The sequence below is a fragment of the Mastomys coucha genome, unplaced genomic scaffold (genome assembly GCF_008632895.1).
Source record: "Mastomys coucha isolate ucsf_1 unplaced genomic scaffold, UCSF_Mcou_1 pScaffold22, whole genome shotgun sequence".
Lineage (NCBI taxonomy): Eukaryota > Metazoa > Chordata > Mammalia > Rodentia > Muridae > Mastomys > Mastomys coucha.
The window spans coordinates 113,986,586-114,011,838 of record NW_022196905.1 but is presented as its reverse complement, the minus strand read 5'-3'; the positions used below and the strand labels follow the sequence as shown (position 1 = coordinate 114,011,838).

The window sequence follows — 25,253 nt, the reverse complement described above, 5'->3', positions numbered from 1 at the left end:
AGCTCCCTTCTCTGTGATAACTCCAGCCTGTGTCAAGTTGACACACAAAACCAGCCAGTACACTGCCCTTTTGTAAAATGGGGACAGACAGGGAACTTTACAGAACTCTTGCATAAATGTAATACTGCAAGACATGACCAGCTTTTATGAATTTTACTAGTAATGCAAAAATGACAGGTAAGAGCTGGGGAGACGGCTCAATGATTAAAAGCATCTGCGGGTCTCGCAGAGAATCAAAGTTTGGTTCTTAGAACACACATGGAGGCTCACAACCATTTGTAGTTCTTTCATGGGATACAGTGCCTTCTTCTGGCCACTGATAGTACTGCACAATATGACACATACATGCAGGCAAAACATTCATACGTATTAAATAAAAAAATCAGGGCTGGTGAGATGGCTCAGCGGGTAAGAGGACTGACTGCTCTTCCAAAGGTCCTGAGTTCAAATCCCAGCAATCACATGGTGGCTCACAACCATCTGTAATGAGATCTGAAGCCCTCTTCTGGTGTGTCTGAAGACAGCTACAGTGTACTTATTTATAATAATAAATAAATCCTTGGGCCTGAGCGAGCAGGAACTGAGCAAGTGGGGTCTATTGGAGCAAGGTTGACCAGGGTGAGTAGAGGTCCTAAAAGTCAATTCCCAACAACCTGATGAAGGCTCACAACTATCTGTAGAGCTACAGTGTGTACTCAAATGCATAAAATAAATAAATAAATCTTTAAAAAAATCAAAAGAAAGAAAGAAGTCAGGGCTGGAGAGATGGCTCAGTGGTTGAGAGAACTGACTACTCTTCTAGAGGTCCTGAGTTCGTATCCCAGCAAAACCACATGGTAGCTCACAACCATCTGTAATGGGATCTGATGCATCTTCCGGTGTGTCTGAAGACAGCTACAGTGTACTTATATATAATAAATAAAATAAATCTTAAAAAAAAGAAAGAAAGAAGTCCCAAAGTACTATTACGGTATATCATACTACAGACTGAACAGAATAGGAGCAGAGGCAAGGAGGATGATGGGGTTGTTGGCTTTCAACCTAGATGAGAAACTTGAGCCCCAGGTTCAGAGAAAAACCCTTCCTCACTGAGAGCTACAGTGGACACTTGACTCCTCTCTTCTGGTTTCTGTGTCAGATGCTTTAGAAATGTGCATTTCTGGTCATGCATGACTGTGCAGTGGATTATTTTGGTTGTTTCAAAAGGAAGGAAGGACTGAGAGTGACACATCTGCTTAGCATGTGTGAGGTCCTGGGTTCCATCACAGCACTAATGCAGGTACACACACGCACACATGCATGCATGCACATGTGTACAAGTATATACGCACACAATACATGCATACACACATGTGCACACACATGCACATGAATACACACACATGCATACACATATACATGTACACATACATATACACCACACATACACAATCTACACACAAGAACACATACATACATGCACACACACATGCGCACACATATACATGCACAACACACACAATCTACATACAAGAACACATACATACACATACACATATATATATACATGCACATACACATGCACAACACATACACAATGCACACACATACACATACTAAGTAAATAAAACAGAATTTACAATGCAGGCTAGAGAGATGACTCTGTGAATAAAGTGCTTGCCTGCTGCTTGAATATGAAGCCCCCTAACACCCATGTAAAAGCCGGGCATAACACACAGAATAAAAAATAAACCCTTCATCTTTAAAAAATATTATTTACCAGAGTGTAAGATATCAACATAATTAATACCTGTAGGAAGCACAGACTTTGTATTTGCCTGGCATTTTGGTGTTAGGGATTACACTTAGGGCCTCATATGTGAGACACACTCAGTGCCACCTGACTGCAGTGTGAATCTGCACTATTCTTTCAATAATTAAGCCTGTACTGAGACTAGAAGGGAAATGCATTTCTTTGTCCATTAAAAGAAAAAAGTCTCCTGCATTTGTTGGCATCTGGGTTAAAATATTTTCATTGGCTGCAGGGCCTAACCTGTTGCTGTAATTCAAGCTGAAGTTCAAAAATTCTTTCCCCTGATGCTCTGTTTCAAATGTTCTTGATTTTTAATCACTTGTAATTCCAAGTATATTCACTAGGGCCTCAAAGAAGAAGTGCGTGCATGCATGATGTCCATATGAGTGCAGGCACCTCTGAGGCCAGAAGAGGGTGCTGGACCACCTGGAAGTCGAGATGCAGGCAGTTGTGACCCACTTGATGTGGGTGCTGGGAACTGAGGGTCTTCTTCAAGAGCAGTGTGGCTCCTAGTGGCTAAGCCATCTCTCCAGCTCCCCTCCACCCCATTTTATGAGACAGGATTTCATGCAACTCAGACTGCCTCCACTAAGCACACTAAGTACTCAATAAACCCATGTTAAATATGTGTATTATTTGTGTGTGAGCCAAGAGAATGTCCTAGGAAATGTTTAGACAGAGAGAGTTAGGGTGTAATGAGTCATGGCAGGGAATCGCTGCAATTAGCTGGGCACTCTGGCTGTGCCCATGCCAACTCTTCATTGCCTCGTCTCACTCAATCGTCTCAAGAAATCACATTTCAAGGATATGAGCTAAAATGTAAAGTTAGCCTCAAAGGCAAAATTCTGTGTATGAAGAAAATAGCCAGGCTGGAGAGATGTCTCAGTGTTTAATAGTACTGGCACTCCAGGCAGTGGTGGCGCACGCCTTTAATCCCAGCACTTGGGAGGCAGAGGCAGGTGGATTTCTGAGTTCAAGGCCAGCCTGGTCTACAGAGTGAGTTCCAGGACAGCCAGGACTATACAGAGAAACCTTGTCTTGAAAAAAAAAATTTACTGGCTGCTCTTGCAGAGGACCTAGGCTCATTTCCTAGCATACACATACCAGCTCACAAACACCTGTAACTCCAGGTGCAGGGGATCCAGTTCTCACTTCTGGCTTCCTCAGTCACAGCACACAAACATTGTGCACATACATACATGTAGGCACCCACAGATACATATAAGGTAAAAACAAATAAATATTTAAGTTGTTTTAAAAGAGTGTGTACAGCTCTTTCAGAGGTCCAGAGTTTAGTTCCCTGAACCTATGTCAGGGAGTAATTAATTTCAGCTCCAGGCTCTAGAGGGTCTAAAACCCTTTTTCTGTATTCAGATTCACGTATCCCACCAACACAAGCATAGTAATAATAATAATTAATAATGATGATAGTGATAATAATAATAAACTTTAACAAACAAAGAAAAAAACGAGTTAGACCCGGGGTGGTGGCACATGCCTTTAATCCCAGTACTCAAAGGCAAAGACTGGTGAATCTCTGTGAGTCTGAGGCTAGCCTGGTCTACAGAGTGAGTTCGAGGCTACATAGTGAGACCATTTCAAAATCAAAACAAACAACAAACCCTTATTTTAAGCTTACACTGAAGGGGATGGCACCCAGCAAGCTCACCTCAGAACATAGTGCGAACAGTGGGCACCAAACAAACCAACCCATCCCATTACTTGAACTAAGTTCATTCAATGTGAACTTTATAAAATGGTACCAGTGAGGTATGAGGGGCGGGGCTATGAAATGACAGGTGGATCAGACTGAAGACAGGACTATCATAAGAGGATGCTCGGTGGTCCTTGCAGGAGGCCTAGAGGAGGACTGGATAGAAGTAGGGTAGGGGCGTGAGGCCCTGGAGCTGGACGGGATGGCAGTGTGGCGCGGACCCCTCAGGGTAGGGTCACTGGACAGCGCGCCTACTAGGTGCACACAGCCTGCAGTCCCGGGCTACTCCGATGTCACTCACCGGCTTCTCAAGACGCAAGTTTCTCTGCCCACAGTTCCACAGTTAACCAACTCCGCGGCCCCTGTGTTGCTAGGTTACGAGCCACTCTTAGAAGGCGGGACTTTGCGTTTGATTGACCTCCTTTTACACCACTCAACTTCTAATCGGGTGGCGTTGGCTCTGCCTCCTGAAAGGTGACCAATCAAAATCACTGCCTCTCTGACGATTTGCCAATGGAAAGACCCGGGATTCCTGTTGGTTGAGCGAGTGAGGCTGGGGGGAGAAAGAGGTGGTGTTTCCTTGCCCCGCCCTCCCTTCGGGAGAACGGTGAGTGACGTGTAGTTTACCCTGTCAAATTTCACTGCGACCTCTCTGATGGCCAATAGGCTGTGACGTAGTCCGTGGGCGGGACTTGATGGGCTGAGTGACAGGAGTCGGCGGATGCGAGGGCTGGCGCAGCTGCCGCTGTGGCAGCGGTGAGGCGGCGGTGGCGGCTGCTGAGGCTCCACTGTGGAGATCTTGGCGGCGGCAGCTGCGGGAAGAGCTGCGCTGTGCAGATCCGGTGCACGGTGCGGGATCCGGGACTGCGCGTGTAAGAATCCGAAGGGGTGCGCAATCTTGGCTCGAGGGCAGGGGTCAGGGGTCAGAGGGTGCAGAGAAGGGGCTGGGACTGGGGCAGGGTGCTCCCGAAGCCCGAGGCGGGCCCTGGGAGGTGGCTCGCGTGCTCTCTCCTTGCAGATCCCCTTCTCTCTGCACCCCTTTTCTTTGGCCTGACTTCCTGGGGCGACCCGGATCGCGATGGGGATCGTGGGTAGCCAGAGACCCCGAGCGACCCTTCCTCCCCGCCTTCCTTCCCTGCTCACCTCCCGGCTGCGTCTTCTTGTGACCCGCCCGGGGACTCCTGCCTGGGGACAGACCGCAGGATGGCAGCTAGCTGTCTGATCCCGGGACATTCTTTCTGGGGTGACCTTAACCCAGGGGTGTCTCTCTGGGTCCTCGCTAGAGTAAGGACAGAGGTCTGCCAAAGGGCAGAACCCGAGGAGCTCCGAGTCTGAGTCTGCTGTGTGACCTTGGACAGTTTCCTTCCCCTCTCTGGACCCTGTTTCTTTCTCTTTGAAAAGTCATAGGCTCTTTGGGAGGCAGAGACAGGAGGATGGCAACTTCAAAGCTATTCAAGGGTTCGTAGTAATATCCCTGCCTCAAACGACGAAAACAAGAAAGTGGTTGGTGTATTTCACTTATGGAGTGCGGTTTCTAGGAATAGTTGTGGGGCCGCAATAAAGTGGGAAGTGCCACCTGCGTTCTATGACTACTTGTGGCTGTTTACTCCTGAGAGGCAAGTTAGCCAGGCTAAGCAGCTTCGTCTAAGTGGGCGTTAGCTAACCCGGGCTCTACTGAGGGCAGAGCTGTTGAGTCGGAGCCAGGAGGTTGTTTCCTGTGGGCGGGGTCTCAGCTGTGTACCGTAGACGTTCTGCGGCCTCTCGGACTCCCTCGAGATCATTCCCAAGTTGTGACGCTGGAAAAAATCTCTAGACAGTGGGGACAAGGTCACTCTAGGCGAGAGCCATTGAGGTAAGACAAGGCTTGCAGGAATGGAGTCCTACGTTCAGCTGTTAAAACGTAAAACCCACGGGAGGATCTCACTAGGATGCTAATGACGAACATTAGAAACCTGTTGTCGTGAGTTGGGAGAGCTCCTTGCCTTCCAAATGAATAGAGAACACACTGTTAGAGCCTCCGCCTCGTGGCTTTGAAGTACATTCTTGTTATCCCTCTGGTGTGGAGTGTGTTAGAAGAGTGAGCCTAGTCTGTGCAAAGCCCCGGGAGAGGAGAGAGTTAAGCCCAAATTCAAAACACATTGCAGTTCTTCAGACAGCCAAATGAGTATCTTGTTGAGATTTCAAAGCAAAATAAATCCTCAAAGTTGGAAAAGGAAAGCACAAAACAAAACAAACAAGCAGCCTCTCCACTACTCCCTACTCCCCAACAAACTCCACTTGCAGGAAGTTGGCCAGGCAGGGTGTTTCAGGCTTAGCTGGCTGCTGCAGAGAGTGGTGTTTATCTCCACCACCGCCTCTGTTGAGCGAGACCTGCTGTCTGTGCCGGGTGATCCCCAGAAAGGAGGCATTGCCCAGTTGTCCTGCAGAGGGTTGGTTTGGAGGCAGAATCCGTCTGGTGCACTGGCCACAGCTGGAGGCAGCAACCTGCCGCTCTCTCTAAGTTCAAAGGTCTCCAGGCGGATCTGCTGAGTCCAGCCTTTCTTTTTATCTCAGTAAGCAGAAGCAGTCTGTGTAAACAGCTTCTCCAACGGAAGAGGCCAGTCGAGGTCAGTCCTGAGGGTTTAACCCTGGAGGGAGGGATGGGGTTTTTGAAAGGGACTCTTGATTATAAGTTGTAAAGAATTGAGTGTGCCTTTTCCTTATCTCCTGTCGAGGAGGACCACACAAAGTCCTTGCTGGAACAATGTGTGTCGGCCACCTGCTGAGCCAGGATGATCTTGTGTATTCCCAAGAGTAATTACTGCTCCCTGAGGACCTGGTGACTTTAGGAGACACAATACCTGGTTGAATGGTTAGGAATGTGGGCCTGGAGTCATACTGTGCAAGGCAAAAAGCTTGGCTTTCTGGCTGTGGGCACTCAAGAAAGTCACCTATTGCCTCTGTCCCTACCTGAGGTGTAGAGGTTTTTGTTTTTGTATAGCCCTGGCTGTCCTAGAACACATGCTGTAGACCAGGCTGGCCTTGAACTCACAGAGATCCACCTGCCTCTGCCTCTGAGTGCTCAGATCAAAGGCATGTGCCATCACACCTGACTCTGATTTTTATTTGTTGAGACTGTCTCTTATAAGTCAGGCCGGCCTTGAACCCAGTATGTAGCCAAGGCTGGCCTTGAACTCTGACCTTCCTGCCTCAGGTCTCCAAAGTGCTGGGATTATAGGCCTGGGTCGCCATACTTGGTTTTATCTTCTTCATGTTAGTGTGGTTCCCCCCCCCCCCCCCCCCCCGTAAGTATACTTACTATATAGTCCAACTGTCCTTAAACTATGTCACTCTCCTGCCTCAACCCCCCAATCATAACAGATGTGCCAATTCCTAACTTTTTGGGTTTTTTTATGTTGAAACACAGTGGTGATATGGGCTGTGGCTTAGCAGGTAGAATGAGGCTAGCACACAGCCTTGGGTTCAGGCCCTAGTTCCCTATAAACCAGTTGTGATGTACACTTGTAATCCCAGCGGAGGCAGGGGGATCAGATGTTCATAGTCATCCTTTACTTCATAGCAAGTTTGAAACCAGTGTGGCCTCTCTCTCTCTCACATACACACACACTCTCTCTCTAATATGTGTGTGTGTGTGTGTGTGTGTGTGTGTGTGTATATGTATGTTGGACATATATTGTATGTGCGTGTGAATGTGTATACACACATGCACACACAATTTTCATACTGTAAGGTACCATGACAAAAGATAAGCCTGGTTTTAGCCTGGCCTTCAGTTGCATGGCCATCCCTGCATCATCAGTAATGATTATACTTTAATCATTACCTTTCTTTCTTTTTTTTTCTCCTTCAGACCCTAGAAGATGCCTCTGATGGAACAGGCTCTGCGAAGCTTGTCTGGCCCGGTGGCTTTGAACAGGAGCTCAAGTCCGAGGCAGTTTAAAGCCCTGGCTGTTGTATCCTGAGGACTGCAGGCTGGGAGAAGATGGCTGTAAGTTTAGATGATGATGTGCCACTCATCCTGACCTTGGACGAAGCTGAGAGTGCTCCACTGGCTCCTTCCAACGGCCTGGGCCAAGAAGAGCTGCCCAGCAAAAGTAAGTGGGTGGGCAGGTGGGAGGGGCGACTCAGAGCTTGTCTCTTCAGAAAGAGATGGTAGGTGGGCTTCAGTCTCCATGAGAAGAAGGGCCCTGTCACCCATCTCAAGTGTGACACAGACTTAGCTCCTAGGTGACGTTGGGTGTCTGAGGCCGCTGCTGTGCAATGCTTTTGGGGCCCCTCCGGGCACCCTCACTTCTGACACAGCTTTGACCCTGTGCCAGGAGACCTCAGGCAGGCCTCTCTTCCTTGTGGGTCCCCATCTGAAGCCAGTTGTGGAGCTAAACTGCTCTCTGCTGTCTCAGGATAGAGTGGAGGGCAAGCCTTGTGGTGTATTGATCAGAGCTTTGGGGTTTCACATTGTCTTTCTGGAAATGGAAGCTTGCTACAGAGTAAACCTGAGAGAGGGGGTGAGCTGTCCATGTTTTTAAGTGTCTTTCTGGCAGAGGGAGAGGCCTTGAAACCATTCCTGGTCCCCATCCCGAAACCATCTCCTCATTTGCTCAGGACGAGGGTTCAGGAGAGGCTTAAAATAACTTGCCTTTGCGGTCCTGTGAAGTTAGGGAGCAGGGCTTCAGGGCTTCCTGGGAGTGCAGACAGCCTGCCAGAATAGAGGGTCAAAGGATACCACATGCTCACAGGGGAAGATGCCACGGACCAAGTGGCATTGAGCCCGGCAACCCCATCTCCTTTGTCCACAAAGAATACAGTTGGGCTTTGGGGATCTCGGAGGTTTCTTGGGAAGGGAAGAGGGAGAACGGTGTTCCAGGTGAGGACGCTGGGTAGCCCTGACTCCCTACAAACCCTCGATACTGCCTCCTCACGCTCACTGCCATCCCACGTGGCTGTGCTGGGCAGTCACAGAGGATCGGTCAGGGAAGAAAGACCTATTTCCCCTAAGGGCCATGCAGGACTGGAGAACCCTGGCTCTGACCCCTGGTCTTAACCAGTTTTCTTTCCAAGAGCTCCTCTTCGGAAGGCAGTTATCTTTCCTATTTTCCAAAGGAGGAGACTTAAGGGTCAGAGAGGTTGAATAAGTTTCTCAAGGCTACACAGCCAGCTGAATGAGGAAAGATTTGAACTCAGGCCTGTCTGACTAAAGTTTCTTCCTCCTTGAAGTCCTCCTCCCTCTCCTTCCCCTTCTCCATTTTTCTTCACCAGCTCTTCACACGCATGGGTGGAGGAGGCCCTTAGGGTTGGCTGTTATTTTTATTTGAGTTCATTTTTTTGCTGTCTTGAAGTTTCAACCCAGGGCCTGACAGAAGCCAAGCTTGTCATGTGACTTCAAGACAGTTATTACTACCTGTATTTTATAGAGAAGGAAACCACCTCAGAGAGGTGAGCTAAATTGGCAAGGGTCACAAAGCCAGTGGACAGAGCCCCCTCTGCTTGTTCCTCCCATACCACTGTGGAGCTGCTCTGGGGAGAGAGAGAGGCGAATGAGTCAGCTTCCCCCCTTCAGGAGGATCCCTGTCACCTGGCAAGGGAAGTGGACTGAATGGGGTAGTGTGGCTTGCTTGTGCCTGCCATGAGGCCGGCCCATTTCTAAATTGGAACCTTGGCTGTCTTCAACATTTCGATCTCTCCCGAGTGCCTATCTTGGGGCAGGATCCTGTTCCCCCATGCCAGGAAATTTCTGAGAGCCACCCAGTTTGGTACCAGAAGCAGGCCCTTAGCTCAGGATCTTTTGAAGTCTGTTGCTGATTCTCACTTCAGAACAGAAAATGACATCCCTTGCCACAGGGCATTGTGTTCTCTGCTTCTCTGCTCAGGCCACTCGAGCCTCAGTTTCTCCCCTCACATGTTACGTGGTGCTTTCTGAAAGCTCTGGGAAGCAGAGGCTACATCCCCCAAAGCTGCCTGACAGCCAGAGCCTCTCTAAGGACAGATATTGTCATAGTTGTGGTTTCTATGGCTGGGACAAAACACCATACCCAAAAGCAACTTGGGGGCGGGAAAGGTTTCTTCTTAGGTTTCTAGGTAGCACCCATAATGAAAGGAACTTAAGGCAGGAACCTGGAGGCAGGAAATGATGCAGAGGCCATGGAGGGATGCTGCTCCCTGGCTTGCTCCCCATGGCTTGCTTGCTCAGCCTACAGAACCCAGGACCACCAGCCCAGGGATAGCTACACCCACAATGGGCAGGGCCCTCTGCCGTGTCAATCACTAATTAAGAAAATATACTACAGACTTCTGATAGGCAGCTCTTTTCTCAAGTGAGATTCCCTCTTTGTGTGTGTATGTGTGTGTGTGTGTGTGTGTATGAGTACCCTGTCCCTGTTTTCAGACACACCAGAAGAGGGCATCAGATCCCGTTCCAGAGGGTAGTGAGCTACCTACCATGTGGTTGCTGGGAATTGAACTCTGGACCTTTGGAAGAGCAGTCAGTACTCTTAACCGCTGAGCCATCTCTCCAGCCCCGAGATTCCCTCTTTTAAAAGGACTCTGGTTTATCTCCAGTTGATATCGGAAACAGGCAGACCTTGGTCCAGGCAGAGCTACTTCATGCTTAGATTCTTAGATTTTCACATTGTCCTGAGGTCCCCTACTGTCTGAGCTGTCAACATGAACCACACCCAACCTGGCAATTTCCTCCTATCCTGAAACTGTTTGGGTACTGTCCCCTCCTTCCATAGTAGACCCAAGCTGTTCTGCTCAGTGTCCCATGCTTTCTTTCCTGCCTGGTCCTGTTTCCTGGGATAGCCAGTGATGTCAGCCTGCCTCCAGTCCGGTGCGTTTCCAGTGTTGTGTTGAACCTGGGCTTTGGTCTGGCAATCTGTCCAGAAGACATTCTTGAGCCTTCTGTTTGTTTGAGGATTCCAGTTGGAGCCTAAAATTCCTCCTGTTCACACAGTCCTTTGGGATCTTGTCAGCCTCCCTTTAGAGAGAGTTAATGAATCATTTTCCTGCTGTCTCCATGGGCAGGGAGATAGCCACCTGTGGTAATGATTTAGCCATCCAGTCAGCAGCTGGGCCCTGACTTCCATTCATCTTTGGACCCCTCAGCTCAGTGCTTACAGGAGCAGGGACTTCTCAGGTCATGACGGAAATGAACTGAGCTGAGTTTCTGGGGCCTCGAAGCTGGTAGGTGTGGCTGACAAATGGCCCTTGTCAGATGTGAGTGACATCCTGCCTTGCCTAGAAGCAGTGGCTAGAGTCTCACCTCTCCCAATAAATACTCCATGGTCCTGGAGACCCCAGGCCGCAGTCTACCGTGGCTGCAAACCCTGGGGACCTCCATTTTACCTCAGTTGCCTCTAAACCTAAGTTTACCATCTTGAAACCTAAGTGCCATATTCTGAGGCTCTGGGAGTCAGAACTTCAACATGGGGATTTGTTTTATCATTTGTTTACTTCATTTGTTTGTTTGTGTGTGTGCACATGTATATGCTGTGGTACGGTATGGAGGTCAGAGGACAGCCTGCAGGACTCAGTTCTGTCCACTGTGCGCATCGCAGGAACAAACTGTGGTCATTGGACTTGGTGGCCAGGGTTTTTACCCACTGGGCCATCTCCCTAACCCTGGGAATTCTTTTCATTGTTTTGTTGAGGGGGACAGGGTTTGAGACTGGATCTGTCTGGGTTGCCAAGGCTGATTTGGGAACTCTGAATCCTGCCTCCCTTGAGTTACAGGGAATGGACCATCTCACCTGTCTCACGTGGGCTTTGAGGCCCACAGTTCTTTTCTTTCTTTCTTTCTTTCTTTAAAATTTTATTTATTTATTTATTTATTTATTTGATTTTTCAAGACAGGGTTTCTCTGTGTAGCCCTGGCTATCCTGGAACTCACTCACTAGGCTGGCCTCGAACTCAGAAATTTGCCTCTCAAGTGCTGGGATTAAAGCCTTGCGCCACCACTGCCCAGCTTGAGGCCCACAGTTCTTGTAACCTTTCCTCCAGTGGCCCCTGACTTCCTGTGGCACTTTCAGTTTAGGAAATACACAGTTTGGATCTGGTGATGTGTGGATTTTATATACGACTCTAACATCTTTGGTTCTAAGGGCAGTTGGTAAGATGCTACGGAGTGACTCACAGGCAGAAGGGCGTCAGGCTGATGATAAAGGAGGTAGTTAGGGGTGAGATACTTAAAACTTGGAAATGAGGGAGGAACCTTTAAAGGGGTCCTGGGGCTGACCGGTGGCAGAGTGGTTAGAGACAACCAATAATGTACATGCATTCGGGGGCAGCGATCTTGGCTGCGTGTCTGTACAGTGGGTATGCCCAGCAGCTCCTGGCAATTCACACTAGGATTTGCCCCCTGTCCCCCTTTAAGCCTACACACATGTTTTTTGCTAAGGAATGGACCAGGGACATGAGGATGGCTGTACTGGCTGCTTTGGTATGACACTATTGTAGTTTCTAGATGACGAGCTAATGGGACACAGAGCATAGGCTTGATACTCAGGCCTTGGACACTGCACCATGTCTATAGGGGAGGCCACTGTCCCCACAGGGGTCTGTGTGTGACACTCAGGCTCCTTCTCCAGAGACTTCATATGGCCTAGGTACCATCTAGATGACCAAAGCTGCTTGCCTCAGCGGATGTGGCCAAGAGGAGCTGAGAAGGTGCTGCAGGACTATTCCTGAAGGAAGGTCAGCTCCATGGTTCCTCCGTGCAGAAGTCTCACTGTATAGCTCTTACTTGGGCCAAACATTCCAGCATGCTCAAACAAGAGGCAGGGACACCCATGGTCCTCCACAGCTTATGTCACATGTAGCCTGTGCATTGGTGTGGCGGTGTGGGTTCTGGAGTCAAGCCCTAGGCTCCCCCCCCCCCCTTCCTAGCTGAGGACATAGTGAGGACATAACTGGCTTCGACAAGCTGCGGCATCCTAGCAGGAGGACAGGATTGTTACAGTTCCCCCAGGCAGGGTGGCTGGGACTTGGTGAAATGCTGTAGATCACGTGGTCTGTGTGTGGCCAGCCATGACATAGGTTAGATGACGAGGCCATAAAGTAGGTTCTTCTCTGGACCGTCTGCAGTGTATGAGATGTGAACCAGATCTCCTCACTCCCACCCCAGCAGGTGCCTGCTACCACACAGGGACACCGAGGCAGCGAAGCAGTTGGAAACCAAGAACAATTAAGTTTCCACAACCTCCCACTTGGCCTGGCCACCTGTCCCTGCCGGAGTCATTCCTTTGGCTTTTATAGGGCTTTACCAAGGCAGAGTGCCGGATGTCGCCAGATTGTTGGTAGTACCAATTAAAATGAGCGAGCACCCAGCATGCTGAGATGAGGTCTCATAATGGAGACTCAAAACCTCATGCTTCCTGGTCCTCTGCATCTTCATGGGGGGATCCTGTCTGTTGCCTCCGGGCCCCCTGCCTCGAAACGCCATCTCTCCCTCTGCACGGAGAAAGCCACTGCATCTAAATGGCAGACACAGCAGCTGGGTGCGGCCGGCACCTGCTGTCCTGTTCCGCCAATGAGCTGAAGGAGGTCTGAGAGAAGGAGGTCTGAGATCGTATGTGCTCTGGAAGTATTTTATGAGCCAGAACAGTTGACTTCCCAGCCTCCAAGTCAGGGAGGGGAGGGACATAGGAGCAGCTGGAGGATTTACTGTGCTGTTGATCTGGTGGTTTCTGGCCACCACCGTGTCTCCTGGGACTGTCTTGGGACTGTCTTGAGTAACAGCGTGAGGCCCCTGGAGGAAACCCCACGCATACCCTTACAGAAAGGAACCAAGACTGATGCCAGAAGCGTTGGAGCCCTTCGTGCTCAGGGACCTGAGGGGTAGGTAGCTCTTCTGAATTCAGCTGAGTGGATTCCCTGACATGGCCACTCTCTGGCTCAAACTCCTCTCCCGCTGCCCAGTCAGTCTGAGTGAGAAAGTTCACAGAAAAGTCACAGAGAGCTACCACTGTGGGGGCGGCTCCTGGGACGCAGTGCGCATGTCCCCTGTGGCATCGTGACCCTGCAGACATCTAGGTCAGGGCTTTTAAGATCCTCCCACTGGGAGGAATCAGGTTTTCAGAGGTCGAAACCTGTTCTGTGTCATAAAGGCACGCTGGCATACTTGGAACCAAGCATCCTAGCTCTGTGCCTCCATCAGGGAGTGAAGATTGAGGGGGTAGGATGGGAGTTGGGGGTGGAGTCTCATCCCCAAGTTGGTTTCTAGCTTCGGTTTTCCAAACTGAAGTGTGTGTTGTTCCACGGTGCTGGCTGGCATCTGAGGCAGCATTCTGTGTTGTCAGAATGGCTACCCTGGTGGTGTTTTGTTGTACAATGTGGGATCACCCTGCAGCCTGGACAGAGGGCAAGGGAAAGCTCCAGCTTCCTATCCTGAGCCACAGCTTCCTCCTCCATGTAGCCTCCCCCACCTGCCTTCACCACCATCCCCTTATGCCAGCTCAACTCTAGAACCTCTGAGTTTGTTTTGGCTATGAAAATAGTATATGTCAGGAACCAAGATTAGGAGCAGGAAAGAAAGGACCTGGGAGGATGCTCTTGGAGTGGGGGGATAGCCACAGGCCTTGTGGATTGAAGATGCTGAATCCTTGTGGCAGGCGACCAGTGTGGAGATTGGTTGGGAGATGCCCCAGGCTGGGGGCCGCTGGCGATCATGCCTTTGGTTTCTGTGACCCTTCACTTTGTTTGCTTTCTGTCAGGGTGTTTATGTAGCTGGTGTAGGAAGTCTTGGGCCAGGCACAGTTGTGTGTTTGTATAATCCAGGTCCCGGAAGGCTGAGCCAGGTGGATCATTAGGTCAAACCCAGAAAGTGTAGTTCTGAACTCATGGGGCTTTGGTGATGGAAGAAGGACCTTGGGTATGCTGGCATGTGTGCTCTCCACAGGGGCACCTGCCACCTTGCTCTGTCCAGGCGCCACAGGGTCACAGGCTGGCACTGCCAAAGCCAGCTAAGGACGTCGTAACGCCGGCTGCATCCTTACGCCAGCTCACGTCCAATCAAGGAAAACCATAACCACATGGCCAGCCACCTGTCCTGGTCTGAGGTCACCTCCCCTGGGTGTCATTCAGGGAGCATCAGAACCAGTTGAGGCAGGCTTAGCCTGTCAGGCAGAAAATGGAGAGGGCAGAGGGGCCGGTTTCTGTCCTCCCTGGCTTCCGGACATCTTTTTTCTTTCTTTCTTTTTTTTTTTTTCATATTTTTTTTATTTTTTCATATTTTATTTTATTTTATTTTATACTTTCTTTATTTACATGTAAATTTCTCCTTTCCCAGTTTCCCCTCTAAAAAACAAAGAAACAAACAAAAACAACAAAAACAAACCCCAGTTGCCTCTCCACTCCCTATGCCTGCCACCCCACCCTCTCCCACTTCTTGGCCCTGGCATTCCCCTACACTGGGGCACAGAACCTTCACAGGGCCGAGGTCCTCTCCTCCTATTGATGGACATCTTTTTTCTTTACCAGTTTTTGGGTTTTGTGCTACAGCTCCAACTCTGAAACCCCACCCCCCATCATGCCACAAGGGTGTGGCACCGAGCCACACCCCTCTTTTAGTGATTTGCCTTAGATTCCAACATGTGGGTTGTGAGCATCAAACTCAGGCTGTCAAGGTCTGAAGGCAAGGGCTTTATCCACTGGGTCATCACAGTGGCCCAAAACATTAATTTATTTATTTATTTATTTTAAAGATTTATTAATTTTATATCTATGAGTATACTGTAGCTGTCTTCAGACACACCTGAAGAGGGCATCAGATCCCATTATAGATGGTTGTGACCTACCATGTGGTTGCTAGGAATTGAACTTAGAAGATCATCCAGTGCTCTTAACTGCTGAGCCATCTCACCAAACCAAGAAATTTATTTTAAAACAATTCTTTGGTGTATATATAATTTTACCATTAAAAAAAAAGATTTATTTATTATTATACACAGTACACTGTAGCTGTCTTCGACTCGCCAGAAGAGGGCGTCAGATCTCATTACGAGTGGTTGTAAGCAAACTATTTCTACTTACAACCCTTTCTTTTTATTTTATTTTAAGATTTATTTATTTTATTTATATGAGTACATTGTAGCTGTCTTCAGACACACCAGAAGAGGGCGTCAGATCTCATTACAGATGGTTGTGAGCCACCATGTGGTTGCTGGGATTTGAACTCAGTAGCTTTGGAAGAACAGTCAGTGCTTTTACCTGCTGAGTCATCTTGCCAGCCCAATTTTACCATTTATTAAAGATGAAGGCAGAAGTGAGAACGATGTGACTGTTTGCTTTTACATGCAGGACCAAATCTTGGCTGAGTACTTGATACCGCAGGATGCAGGGACTCCATTTTCTAGAACTGACCAATATTTGGAGTTGACCGTCAATACTGAGAACACTGCTTCGCATAAATACTCAGTGCACAGAGGCAGGAGCAAGTTTAGGATCCTCTCAAATGGTTGAAATTTCTGTCCTAATCCTAAACCAGAACTGATTTTGTGATTTTGTTTTTCTTTTTTAAATTTAAGAGAGCCAAGTTAGCGGCTCAGCCATCAGTGTTTGAAATCCAGTGTTCTGACAGCACAGTCCAAAGATACGTGCTGGAGTGTGACGATAGGACAAGGATTGAGTCTTTCTGACAGTCCAGTCCAAAGACATATGCTGGAGAGTGACGATAGGACAAGGATTGAGTCTTTGTTTTTCATAACTAAAGCCTTGTAGTCAGTAGGTCACCACCACAGTTTTAAAAAGTGGGATCTGGGGGGGGGGGTCACAGCTGGTATGAGGGCCCAGGGCTTTCTGGCAGGAGATACCTCTCGTATAGACAGAGAAAGTGTGATATAGCCTTTGGGACAGGGCGGGGAAGAGCATGGTAAGAGCACAGGGTGTAGAGTGTGGAGTGAGCCTGGGCTCTAGGGTCAGATTAGCTGAGTGTGAATCCAGCTCCTGGCCAGCACGGGTCTCAGCTTGGGTCCCCTCATTCATAAAGACACAGTAACACTAAGACTGTCCTTGGAACCATCCTGAGGTTGAAATGGGAGGTCTCTGAGTGAGTGGCAAGGTCTGGAGTATTCCAGGTGTTGGCTTCTGGAGCTAGCAGTCTCAGCTTACAGAGAGGCCGTCCTGCTGTGAAGTGCCCGAGCTGTTAAGTATGTTAGGTGGGACCGACATATGATGATGTAATAGATGGCTGTCCCACTGCGTGCTTTGGTCTTGGAGACTCTCTGTCCATGTGGTGAGGGCAGAGCCAGGTTTGGCGGTTTACTCTCTGGTTCAGGCTCCCCAGCATCCCCTGAGCTTCCCCCAGGACCATGTGCATTCCACCTTGCTCATCTGCACAGCCTGGATGCCTAGCACCTTCCTGCTTCAGAGGTGCTAGGAAACATCTGGACCAGGGTAAGCTTGCAGGACTGTCCCAGGCTCTGGCCAGGGAAGTCTCATCCTGCCAGCAGGAGGCAGGGGCAGGAAGTGAGAGCTGATCTCGCCACCCTCCTGTGCTCTTCCTCATCCCATCCGCCCAGACCCAGATCACAGAGGCCTCCAAGTCCAGGCCTACTGTCTCAGTCACCTGCTGTGTCCCGCTTTCTACCCAGTCCCCAAGCCTCCATCCCGACTAGAATGGGCAAGTGTCCCACTGCTCCGCCGGGTGGCTGAGCTCCATGACTTTGATCCTCAGAAAGCAGGACACACCCCCCACCCCATTCTCTGGGGCTTGGAGCTCTGACAACTTCGCTTTGAGGTGTGATGCAGGGCATAGCATGGTTTCTCCATGGAAGATCCTATTAAAATCTAGGGGACTCTCTGAAGATACTTGTGGGGCATCCTGGCCTCCGCTAGGTTAGGGCACTGGCCAGTCCTCTCGCATTATCTGTGGGAGTCAACCCTTGCTCCTTGGCTGGAGAGCAAGAAGGAGCTACAAGCGAAGTGACCTTCATACCACCTAATGATAGTCTCCTCACCCACTGTCACTGCCCCTGCTGTGCGCATGCCAGCACACATGTGTATTGACATTACAGGCAGGAACCCCCACTCATACACATGTGGGGTTTGCTCCCGTTCTGTAGTCAAGCCTGTGGAGATGTGGTATAGCTGGTCTTTGCTACTTTGTGGGTTCTTCTTTTTCCCATCTTTTATCTCCCCCAGTCCCCCCCCACACACACACTAGATAAGAGAGAAAGGAGAGAGACAGGCAGGCAGACAGGCATAGACATATCTGTGAATCTGATGTTTTTCTTCTTGTTTCTTCTTTGAGCAGAACTACTAACAAACCCCAACCAACCCCTGCAATGACCAACAACCCACCCTGCCTATTGGGGGCCCCACCACCCACCCTGCCTATTGGGGGCCCTAGCATTTTATATACCCTTTGAAAGTTCCTAGAATTCCAAATGTCACACAGTTGCAGAAACTGTCTGCAGCTGGCAAAACCATGCCTCTACTAGAGAACAAGGCTGCTGCCGACAGCCCTGTATCCCTCCATCTGGGATTAAAACAGAAACATATTCTTATCATAATTCTCTGTGTGTGTGTGTGTATGTTTTTTTAAAAGAAATCAAAATTCCAGAGTTCTCACTACCATGTGGGAGGAAGGCCTCTACCCGAGGCAGGCATCCGGCCACAGGGCCTTTCCCTTCGGCAAACGCTTGTGAGTTACCTTGGCTAGGTGACAGAGAAGGAATTGGTGATGACCCCAGGGCCTTATTCTGGCTGCTTTAAGCCAAGTGTCTGCTCAAGTTCAAGAACATTCCATTAATAGAGTTCAAGTCCAGCTTGGGCTACAGCGTTGAGACCTTACCCCAGAAAAAAAAACAAAAGAGAAGGAGAAGAGAAGTTGGTATTGGCAGGTTCTCGGGGAAAGATGGGAGGAGAAGATGCCTGCGTTCTCGGTGGCCCTAGAAAGGCTCAAGCTAGAGAAGACGCTGTCTAGGGGGCAGCCTCAGGCTGCCTGGTATCGAGGGGCTGAGTGCTGTTGACAGTTCAGGAGACTGGAAGCCGAGTTCCCAGCCATGTGCCCACCTGAGTTAGATAAGGGGTGGTGAGGGGGGGTTCCCCTTTTAATTACTAAGTGTGTCGGTATTCTTTCATGGGGGATAGAACATATAGAGGTACATTAGGCCTCAATTAAAATAAATAGTACACTTTTTTTTTTTTTGGAGACAGGATGAGCTCAGACTGGCCTCAAACCCTCTGTGTAGCCAAGAATGATCTTGAATTTCTGATCCTCCTGCCTCCACCTCCTGAGTGCTGGGAGCACAAGTGTGTGTTCCACACCCAGCCGATTAAGTTTGGCCCATTCTGTTTTGTTTTGTTTTGAAGTTATGAGTGGAAAACTTTCTGTGTCTGGCAGTCTAACAATCCATCTCTTATCTGCTGTTTCATGAACTAAATTTACACAACTAGTATAAGCTTACTTTAAAAAAAGAGTAGATTCTGGTCAGCAAGATGGCTCAGTGGGTAAAGGAGCTTGCTGTACAAGCCTGGTGACTTGGGTTCAAGTGAGCGCCAGCTCTGCACGTACGTGTGTGTGTGTGTGTGTGTGTGTGTGTGTGTGTGTGTGTGTGAGAGAGAGAGAGAGAGGGGGAGAGGAGAGAAAGCGAGTGCTGGCTCCACAGTGTTGTTCTCTGACACAGTGAATGACACTATGCCATAGACACCTACTCTACCTGTACAATATAGCAAATAACGTTTTTTAAAAATGACAAAAATGGATTCCTAAATGCCATATGACTTGTATTTTTAGGACCAACACCTTACTTCTGTCTTGGTAGTCTACAAAAGTCTATGTATGGTAGTCTACGTATATAGTTCAGTTGGCAGAGGATTCCCATCCCCAGCATGCCATAAACCCAGCCTGATGGTGCAGATCTGTGAGCCCAGTACTCAAGAAGCAGAGGCAGGAGGTTCAAAGAGTTCATGATAAACCAGGGCCCCTGGGTAAAATTTTTGTGTAGAGTGAGACATGTATTCTATTGTTTGCCGATATGCATGTGTGTGTGTATGTCCATATGGGGGTGTGTGCCTTTGAAGGCCTGAAGGGCTCCCGATTGCATGGAGCTGGCTGTACAGTTGTGAACCGCCTCACCTCTGTGCTGGGAGTTGCAAGAGCAGCAAATGCTTTAAGCACTGAACCATCTGTCCAGCCCCATTTTTGCTTTCTTTCTTTTTTTTTAAATTGCATTTATTTATTGATTTTATTATGTATTTATGTGTGCACGTGTGCACGCATGTGTGTGGGGCTAGGTTTCATATGAGGGGACCAGAAAGCAACTTGTGGGAGTCACTTCTCTTTCTGGAGATGGAGCTCAGCCTGTCCAGTGTGGCTTCCGGCACCTGGGCTCAGTGAGCCATCTTGGTGACTGGTCTGGGATTTGTAGACCAGGCTGGCCTCAAACTCAGAGAAATCTACCTGTTTTGGCTTCCCATGTCCTGGGATTACAGGCATGCACTACCACACTCAGTGAGGTTTTTTTGTTTTTTTGTTTTTGTTTTTTTGAGGCGGGGTCTCTCAACATTAGCCCAGGCTGTCCTAGAACTCGTCAGTCATCATGTCTCTGTGTCCAGTTGTCCTGTCTCACTGTCCATTTACTATGCCGACAGGTATGTAGCTCCACATCAGCTCCCTGTAACCACCATCACTGTCCCATCCGGGGTCTTTGTCTCCAGCGTTCTTCCTGTCATAGAGACCTGGCTTCTTTTCTTCCTAGCTGTACCTCACTGGCATGGAGCTGATCCCAGGTTCCGTCCACAGTGGGCTCTACCCCATCACACAGTGGCCACTCACAGCCCAGCTCCTGGACAACCCCATTTGTTGTTATCTAAATCTGGGTTCGCTCTGCACAGTAATGGGTTCCTAACAGTCATGAGAAAATGGAATGTTGGCAAACTGTCAGAGAATCAAAATATGATCACCCCCTCCTCATTCACCCAGCTCAGGCTGCGTTTGTCAATGTACTCCAGTTGGTTGACACAGTTGGTGACAGCCAGTTGGAGCTGGCTGGCTGGGATGGGGTGGGGAGGTAGAGTGCCCGGCTGGGTAGGTGGCCGTTTCTGAGCTGTTGATCACACACTGGCACTCCAGGCTTTACAAAGACAAGGCCAGGTCTTGTAGACCTTCCCTGTGCTTGTAACTTCACCAGCCCCTGGAGTCCTCTAGAGCGAGGAAGAGACTCCCTCATGTCCATGGGACCACCCCAGAACAGCCTGGGTGAGACCTGCTTCCCTAGAGCAGCCTGCAATTGGAGCATGGAGGTCTCCCTCAGCCTCCAGCCTGCATGTACTGTAGTTACAACATCAGCCTGTACTGCTTGGTGCCCCCCATCTTCCTTCATGTCTGAGCTCCCCATTCCTGCCATTTGGAGACCACCTGCCATTGCTTAAAGCTCTCTTTCTTTACTGGAATGCTGCACGTTTTTGTTTTCTTCTTCGCTTAGCTCTTGTGAAAGAAAAGTCAGCTGGGTGACAACTGAACTCGGCCCTAGCTAATGGCCTGGAGCCGCTCCAGGCCACCGGCTGCATCGGCTTGCACTTGTGGGTGGTCGAGAGCAAACATTCTATCTTCTCTCTGTGGCTCTCGAGGGTCCCCTCTTCTCACGAGCTCGGCTCTTCACACTTGGCTGGCCTGCCTCATCATGTGCGGTCACGGTCATGATGCAGACCCTGAAGCAGATCTGGAACCTCACCAAGGCTCCACTTTATTAGTATTGAAGCCACTTGGCTCCTAGGCCAGTCGGTCATTTCAGTCTGTGACATAGTGAGTTTCTTCCCCCTCATTTTTATTTGGAGTCTGGGCAGTGCCCCAGAATGTGGAGGGGCAGCAGAGCCTGGGGCTCTGGGCATGGCTTGGGACAATTCTTAGGCTGTAGGAGTCTGTGATGGAGGGCCACAGTGCTGGCAGAAGCCACATGTAGTCAGGGATTTTAACATTTCTTCAGTTGCCCAGGCTTCTGCTTCAGCACAAGAAAGAAGTTGATGTGCTAGCTGAACAATGTGGAACAAAGCTGGAACAAAGCTGTAAGCATGTGTGTGTGTGTGTGTGTGTGTGTGTGCGTGCTGAGCCTCAATTCTTCATCTGCGAGATGATCTCATGAACAGCTAAGTGAATGTCTGTGTGGAGATTAAACGGATTAAACGGGAGGTTCACTCTGTAATCCAGTCACAAGGGAAGGCCGGGCTTCCGGAGTTTAGTAACAAAGTGTCAAGGTCCCGTCATCAACAAAGTAACATCATCATCAACAAAGTAGCCACATTGCAGGTGTTACCCTCATGCGTCCTGAGTCATAGGGGGAGCTCCCTCTTTGAGCCCAGCTCTTCCTCATTCTGACTTCCTCTTAGGGAATGGGAACTGGTTTTCTGATTCCTGTTATCCTGGATGAGCATCGGAGGATAGTTAACTTCCTTGATTCCCCAATCCTCCCCATTCCCTGTCCCCCGTGACCACGCTCTAGACAGTTAGGAGCTCCCTTCCAGGCCCCCAGAATGAGTTTCTTCATGATATCTCTTTCAGGCTGTTGTCCTACTAGGCAGAGAGGGAGACCGAGGCAAAGGAAACAGTACTCGGCTCACGCCTGGCCAACTGACCACCCAGGGTTTCAGCTCCCTGGGGTGCCCACTGTGCCCATCAGGTCTTCTAGGACATAGATTTCTTCCTAATGTCACTTTCTGGAGGTGCCTGTACTCGGAAGGTACTTTGTCCCTGACTGCTACTTTTCTGAACAAAGTGGCTTGCAGCAGCTCCAGCTCCAGATGCTGCGGGTGCAGTGTTCAGGGAGCTGGATCCCGGCAGCCTTCCTTGCGAATGACCCTGGTAGCCCCTAGGTAGGGATTGTGTGGATTCTGGCAGGGCACAGCTGCAGCCTTGGACTGGCAGAGTTTCGAGCCAGTCTGCCTGCCCTCTGAGCAAGGGCTGTCTGCTGGCTTTCTCAGGGCTCCAAAGAGCCCCTGGTTCTTTTGCACTCTTGTCCTATTTCCTGAAGGGGGTCTCACGGTATTCCAGGTGCTTCCAAGTAACCATGGGCCAGGTGTCTGTATAGATGCTGAAATCTCCTATAAGAAGCAGCGGATGGACTAGTGTGTATGTGTGCATGTGTGCACATGTGTGTCTTGAGGCCTTACATGTTTGTGATATTTGTGACAATCTGAGTACTTTGCTAGGTGAGCGCCTAGTCAGTGCTAGGTTAACGAAGGGCAGTGGGAGACATAGAGACCCACTTTGAGGCATACCCCATGACTGGAGAACAAGTTTTAATGGGTCCAAACTGGGCCTCAAAATTCATGGCCTGAAGAAGGTGGTGTCATGTATGGATTAACTAACCACTGGGGATGACAGGGACCAGACAGGTTTATGCCCAGAATAGCGTTGGGGGTGGGGGAGATGCTGTGACTGTGGTTGGTCCCTGGGGCAAGTGTGCCATGGCAGAAATGGACCTTGTAGCTTGACTCAGGTAGAATGAGCATAGATAGGCTTGAAGAAGATGGGCCAAGTGGCTGTGTGTCCTCAGGTGGCTCACTGCTGAGTGGCCCGAACCTTCCTTGGAAGACAGTGGCCCAAGTCCATATCTGTCAATGGGCCTGTGCGCCAGCCTCCCATCCGACAACCTTGGGCTGTCAGAAGCAGCAGAGGAAGAGTGAGAACTCAGACTCCATCTCTAACCTTGGGAAAGTCTCTTTTCTGCGCAATAGCGCCCCTATTCTGTGGATGGCGGGAAAGCAGCACAGTCAGCTCCTGAGGTGGGTCAGGGCATGCATGGTTCCAAGGAGCTCCAGTAGCTAGCTTCACTGTCAGTCCCCTGCCTCAGCTTTACCTCTTCTCTGTGACTCTCTAAGCTTTCTGGATTTTGGAACTCTCTGTGGCTTTCGCTCGATGCCTGCTTATGCTCCATGCCTGGGCTTCCCACTCTCTACTCCTCCTCCCCTGTTCTAGAACACACTGCTTATCTGTCTTCTAAGAGCTAGGGTTATAAAACATGGCTAGTGACTCCTTTTGTGTGCTTTGGGGTGGGACCCTGCTGACAGTACCATCTGCAACCTCAGTGACTCTGTTGCTCTCCTTTCCCTGCATCCCCTCCCTGCCCACACCCCCTCCCAACTCCTTCCAGACTGCCCCAGGCCAGCTGTTTCTGTCCTGCTCCCTCCTGCCTTCCCCTTCTTAAGTTTATTGCTTTCAACCTCTGGCCCTTTGCCTGCCGAGTCCTGGGAGGGCAAGCTGCACAGATGAATCCCTTTGGATTTGTCCGTTCAATCCTGACGAGGTGGTTGCAGATAGCTAGAGGTGGCACACTGCTTTATCCTGATCGCTTCCGAGCCAGAATTTCTTCTATAACAGAGCTTGACCTGTGCAATTGTCCTACAGAGCCTTCTGCTCCTCCTTGGGCCCTAGTAAGCTTTTGGCAGGACTAGCATTGGGTTGGTGCCAGCCATTGAACTAGGGAGGGCTCTGGGCCCTAGAGGCCACCCTGTGTGCCTGGGTATGCCTTCAGTAGACAAGCTGATGCCAGGGTCCACTCTCCACCCCATCTCACAGCCAATTACCAGAAAGCAGAGGTTTGGAAGAGGGCATTGTGCCTCCTGGCTTCTCCGCATTCTGCATGGTTTCTATCTGGGAGTCCTTGAAGTGCCATCCACCAGAAAGCTGCTCAGTTCCATGATCCCTGCGAACTCTCCAGCCACTCTCTGCTTTATCCCCCCCCGCCCCCCCAGCATTGCCCACGGAATGGGACTCTCAGAGACAACTGGCAAGCAGTTGCGAGGCTGCTCATTGTCATTCTGGTGGGCTCTGGTTTCCAGTGGGCTCTGAGTGCTTTCTGGGTATTTGCATTTATTTCTGCTGTGCCCAGAGCACAGCTGGCACGGGTCCCAGCAGGGTGGAGAAACTGAGGCTCCACGGAAGAGGATTACCATGTGGCAGGGGTATTTTGTGATCAAAGAGGGACACGCATGCCTGGTGTGTTTTTAAGAATATGTGAGAACAAGGGCAGTTTGGAAGAGAGAATGTCGTGGACTTCCAGTACTAGTCTCCCGGATCAGGCCAAGTCACTCGTTGCTGCCTTTTGGATCAGAGCTCCTATCCAGGCAGCTCCCAGGCTTTTTACCCAAAGCTACCTCACCAGGCCTCAAGGCCAACTGGGGCTGGCCCTGCCTGCTGGGTGTGTGGAGGCAGAGCAGCCCCTCTCCTGCCCACCCTCTCCCTCTCATCTTTCTCCCTCCCTCGCCTCTCTTCCCCTGCTTTATGGCTGGCATATGGAAGCCATTTCTATTTATCCACAGCACCAGGATGCTGCTTCTTGCTGTGCTCCAGCGAGCGGAATCCTCGGATTCCCCACAGGGCCATTTCAGAGGCTGCATGCGAAGCAGCCAGCTGTTTGCGGGGAGCGCCTGGGCCGTTACATCAGTGTTAGAGGCAGCACGGCCATCTGTGCACACGGGTCATCCTGGGCTGTCTGAGTCTCAGGGTTGGAGGCGGTGCGTGTTCTGCCCAAGTCTGGGTGGTTGTTTTCTGGCCTATTGCTTTCCAGTCCCTCTCTCTGTTCTCTGATAATGTTGTGTTCATGTCTCTGGGCCCTTGGCCAGGGCTTAGGGATGGAGTTCCGGGGGCAAGGACCACACAGATCTTTAGTGGTCAATGTCTTCGTGTCTGTCTGCTCAGCTTGATTTTCAAGAGTCCTGCCCAGGGCACCAGCAGTGCTGAACACACTGTGTACCTCCAGGGAACTTTCCCCCAGGCTCAGAGTGTCAACTTCCTGGGAGCTGAGTGCCCCCCCC

At 50.0% G+C, this 25,253-nt stretch overlaps 2 protein-coding genes across 4 annotated transcripts in view; one reads left to right on the top strand and one right to left on the bottom strand.

Moving 5' to 3' along the window:
- Positions 1 to 4,205, bottom strand: part of Iqcd (IQ motif containing D) — a 19,217-nt gene extending 15,012 nt beyond the window's left edge. The window contains exon 1 of the mRNA XM_031337672.1: positions 3,808 to 4,205. The gene's annotated coding sequence lies outside the window, so the exon portion shown is untranslated. The remainder of the gene's footprint in view (positions 1 to 3,807) is intronic.
- Positions 4,206 to 4,234: 29 nt separating this feature from the next.
- The window catches only part of Tpcn1 (two pore segment channel 1), a 53,851-nt gene continuing 32,832 nt past the window's right edge, over positions 4,235 to 25,253 (top strand). The window contains exons 1-3 of one of the 3 annotated variants that reach the window (XM_031337666.1): positions 4,245 to 4,378; positions 6,060 to 6,112; positions 7,357 to 7,600. In XM_031337666.1, the coding sequence (XP_031193526.1) occupies positions 7,489 to 7,600 (112 nt within the window). In that variant the 5' untranslated portion in view covers positions 4,245 to 4,378; positions 6,060 to 6,112; positions 7,357 to 7,488. Of the gene's footprint in view, positions 4,395 to 6,059; positions 6,113 to 7,356; positions 7,601 to 25,253 lie in introns of all 3 variants that reach the window. The other 2 variants (XM_031337663.1, XM_031337665.1) reach the window with 2 other exon arrangements.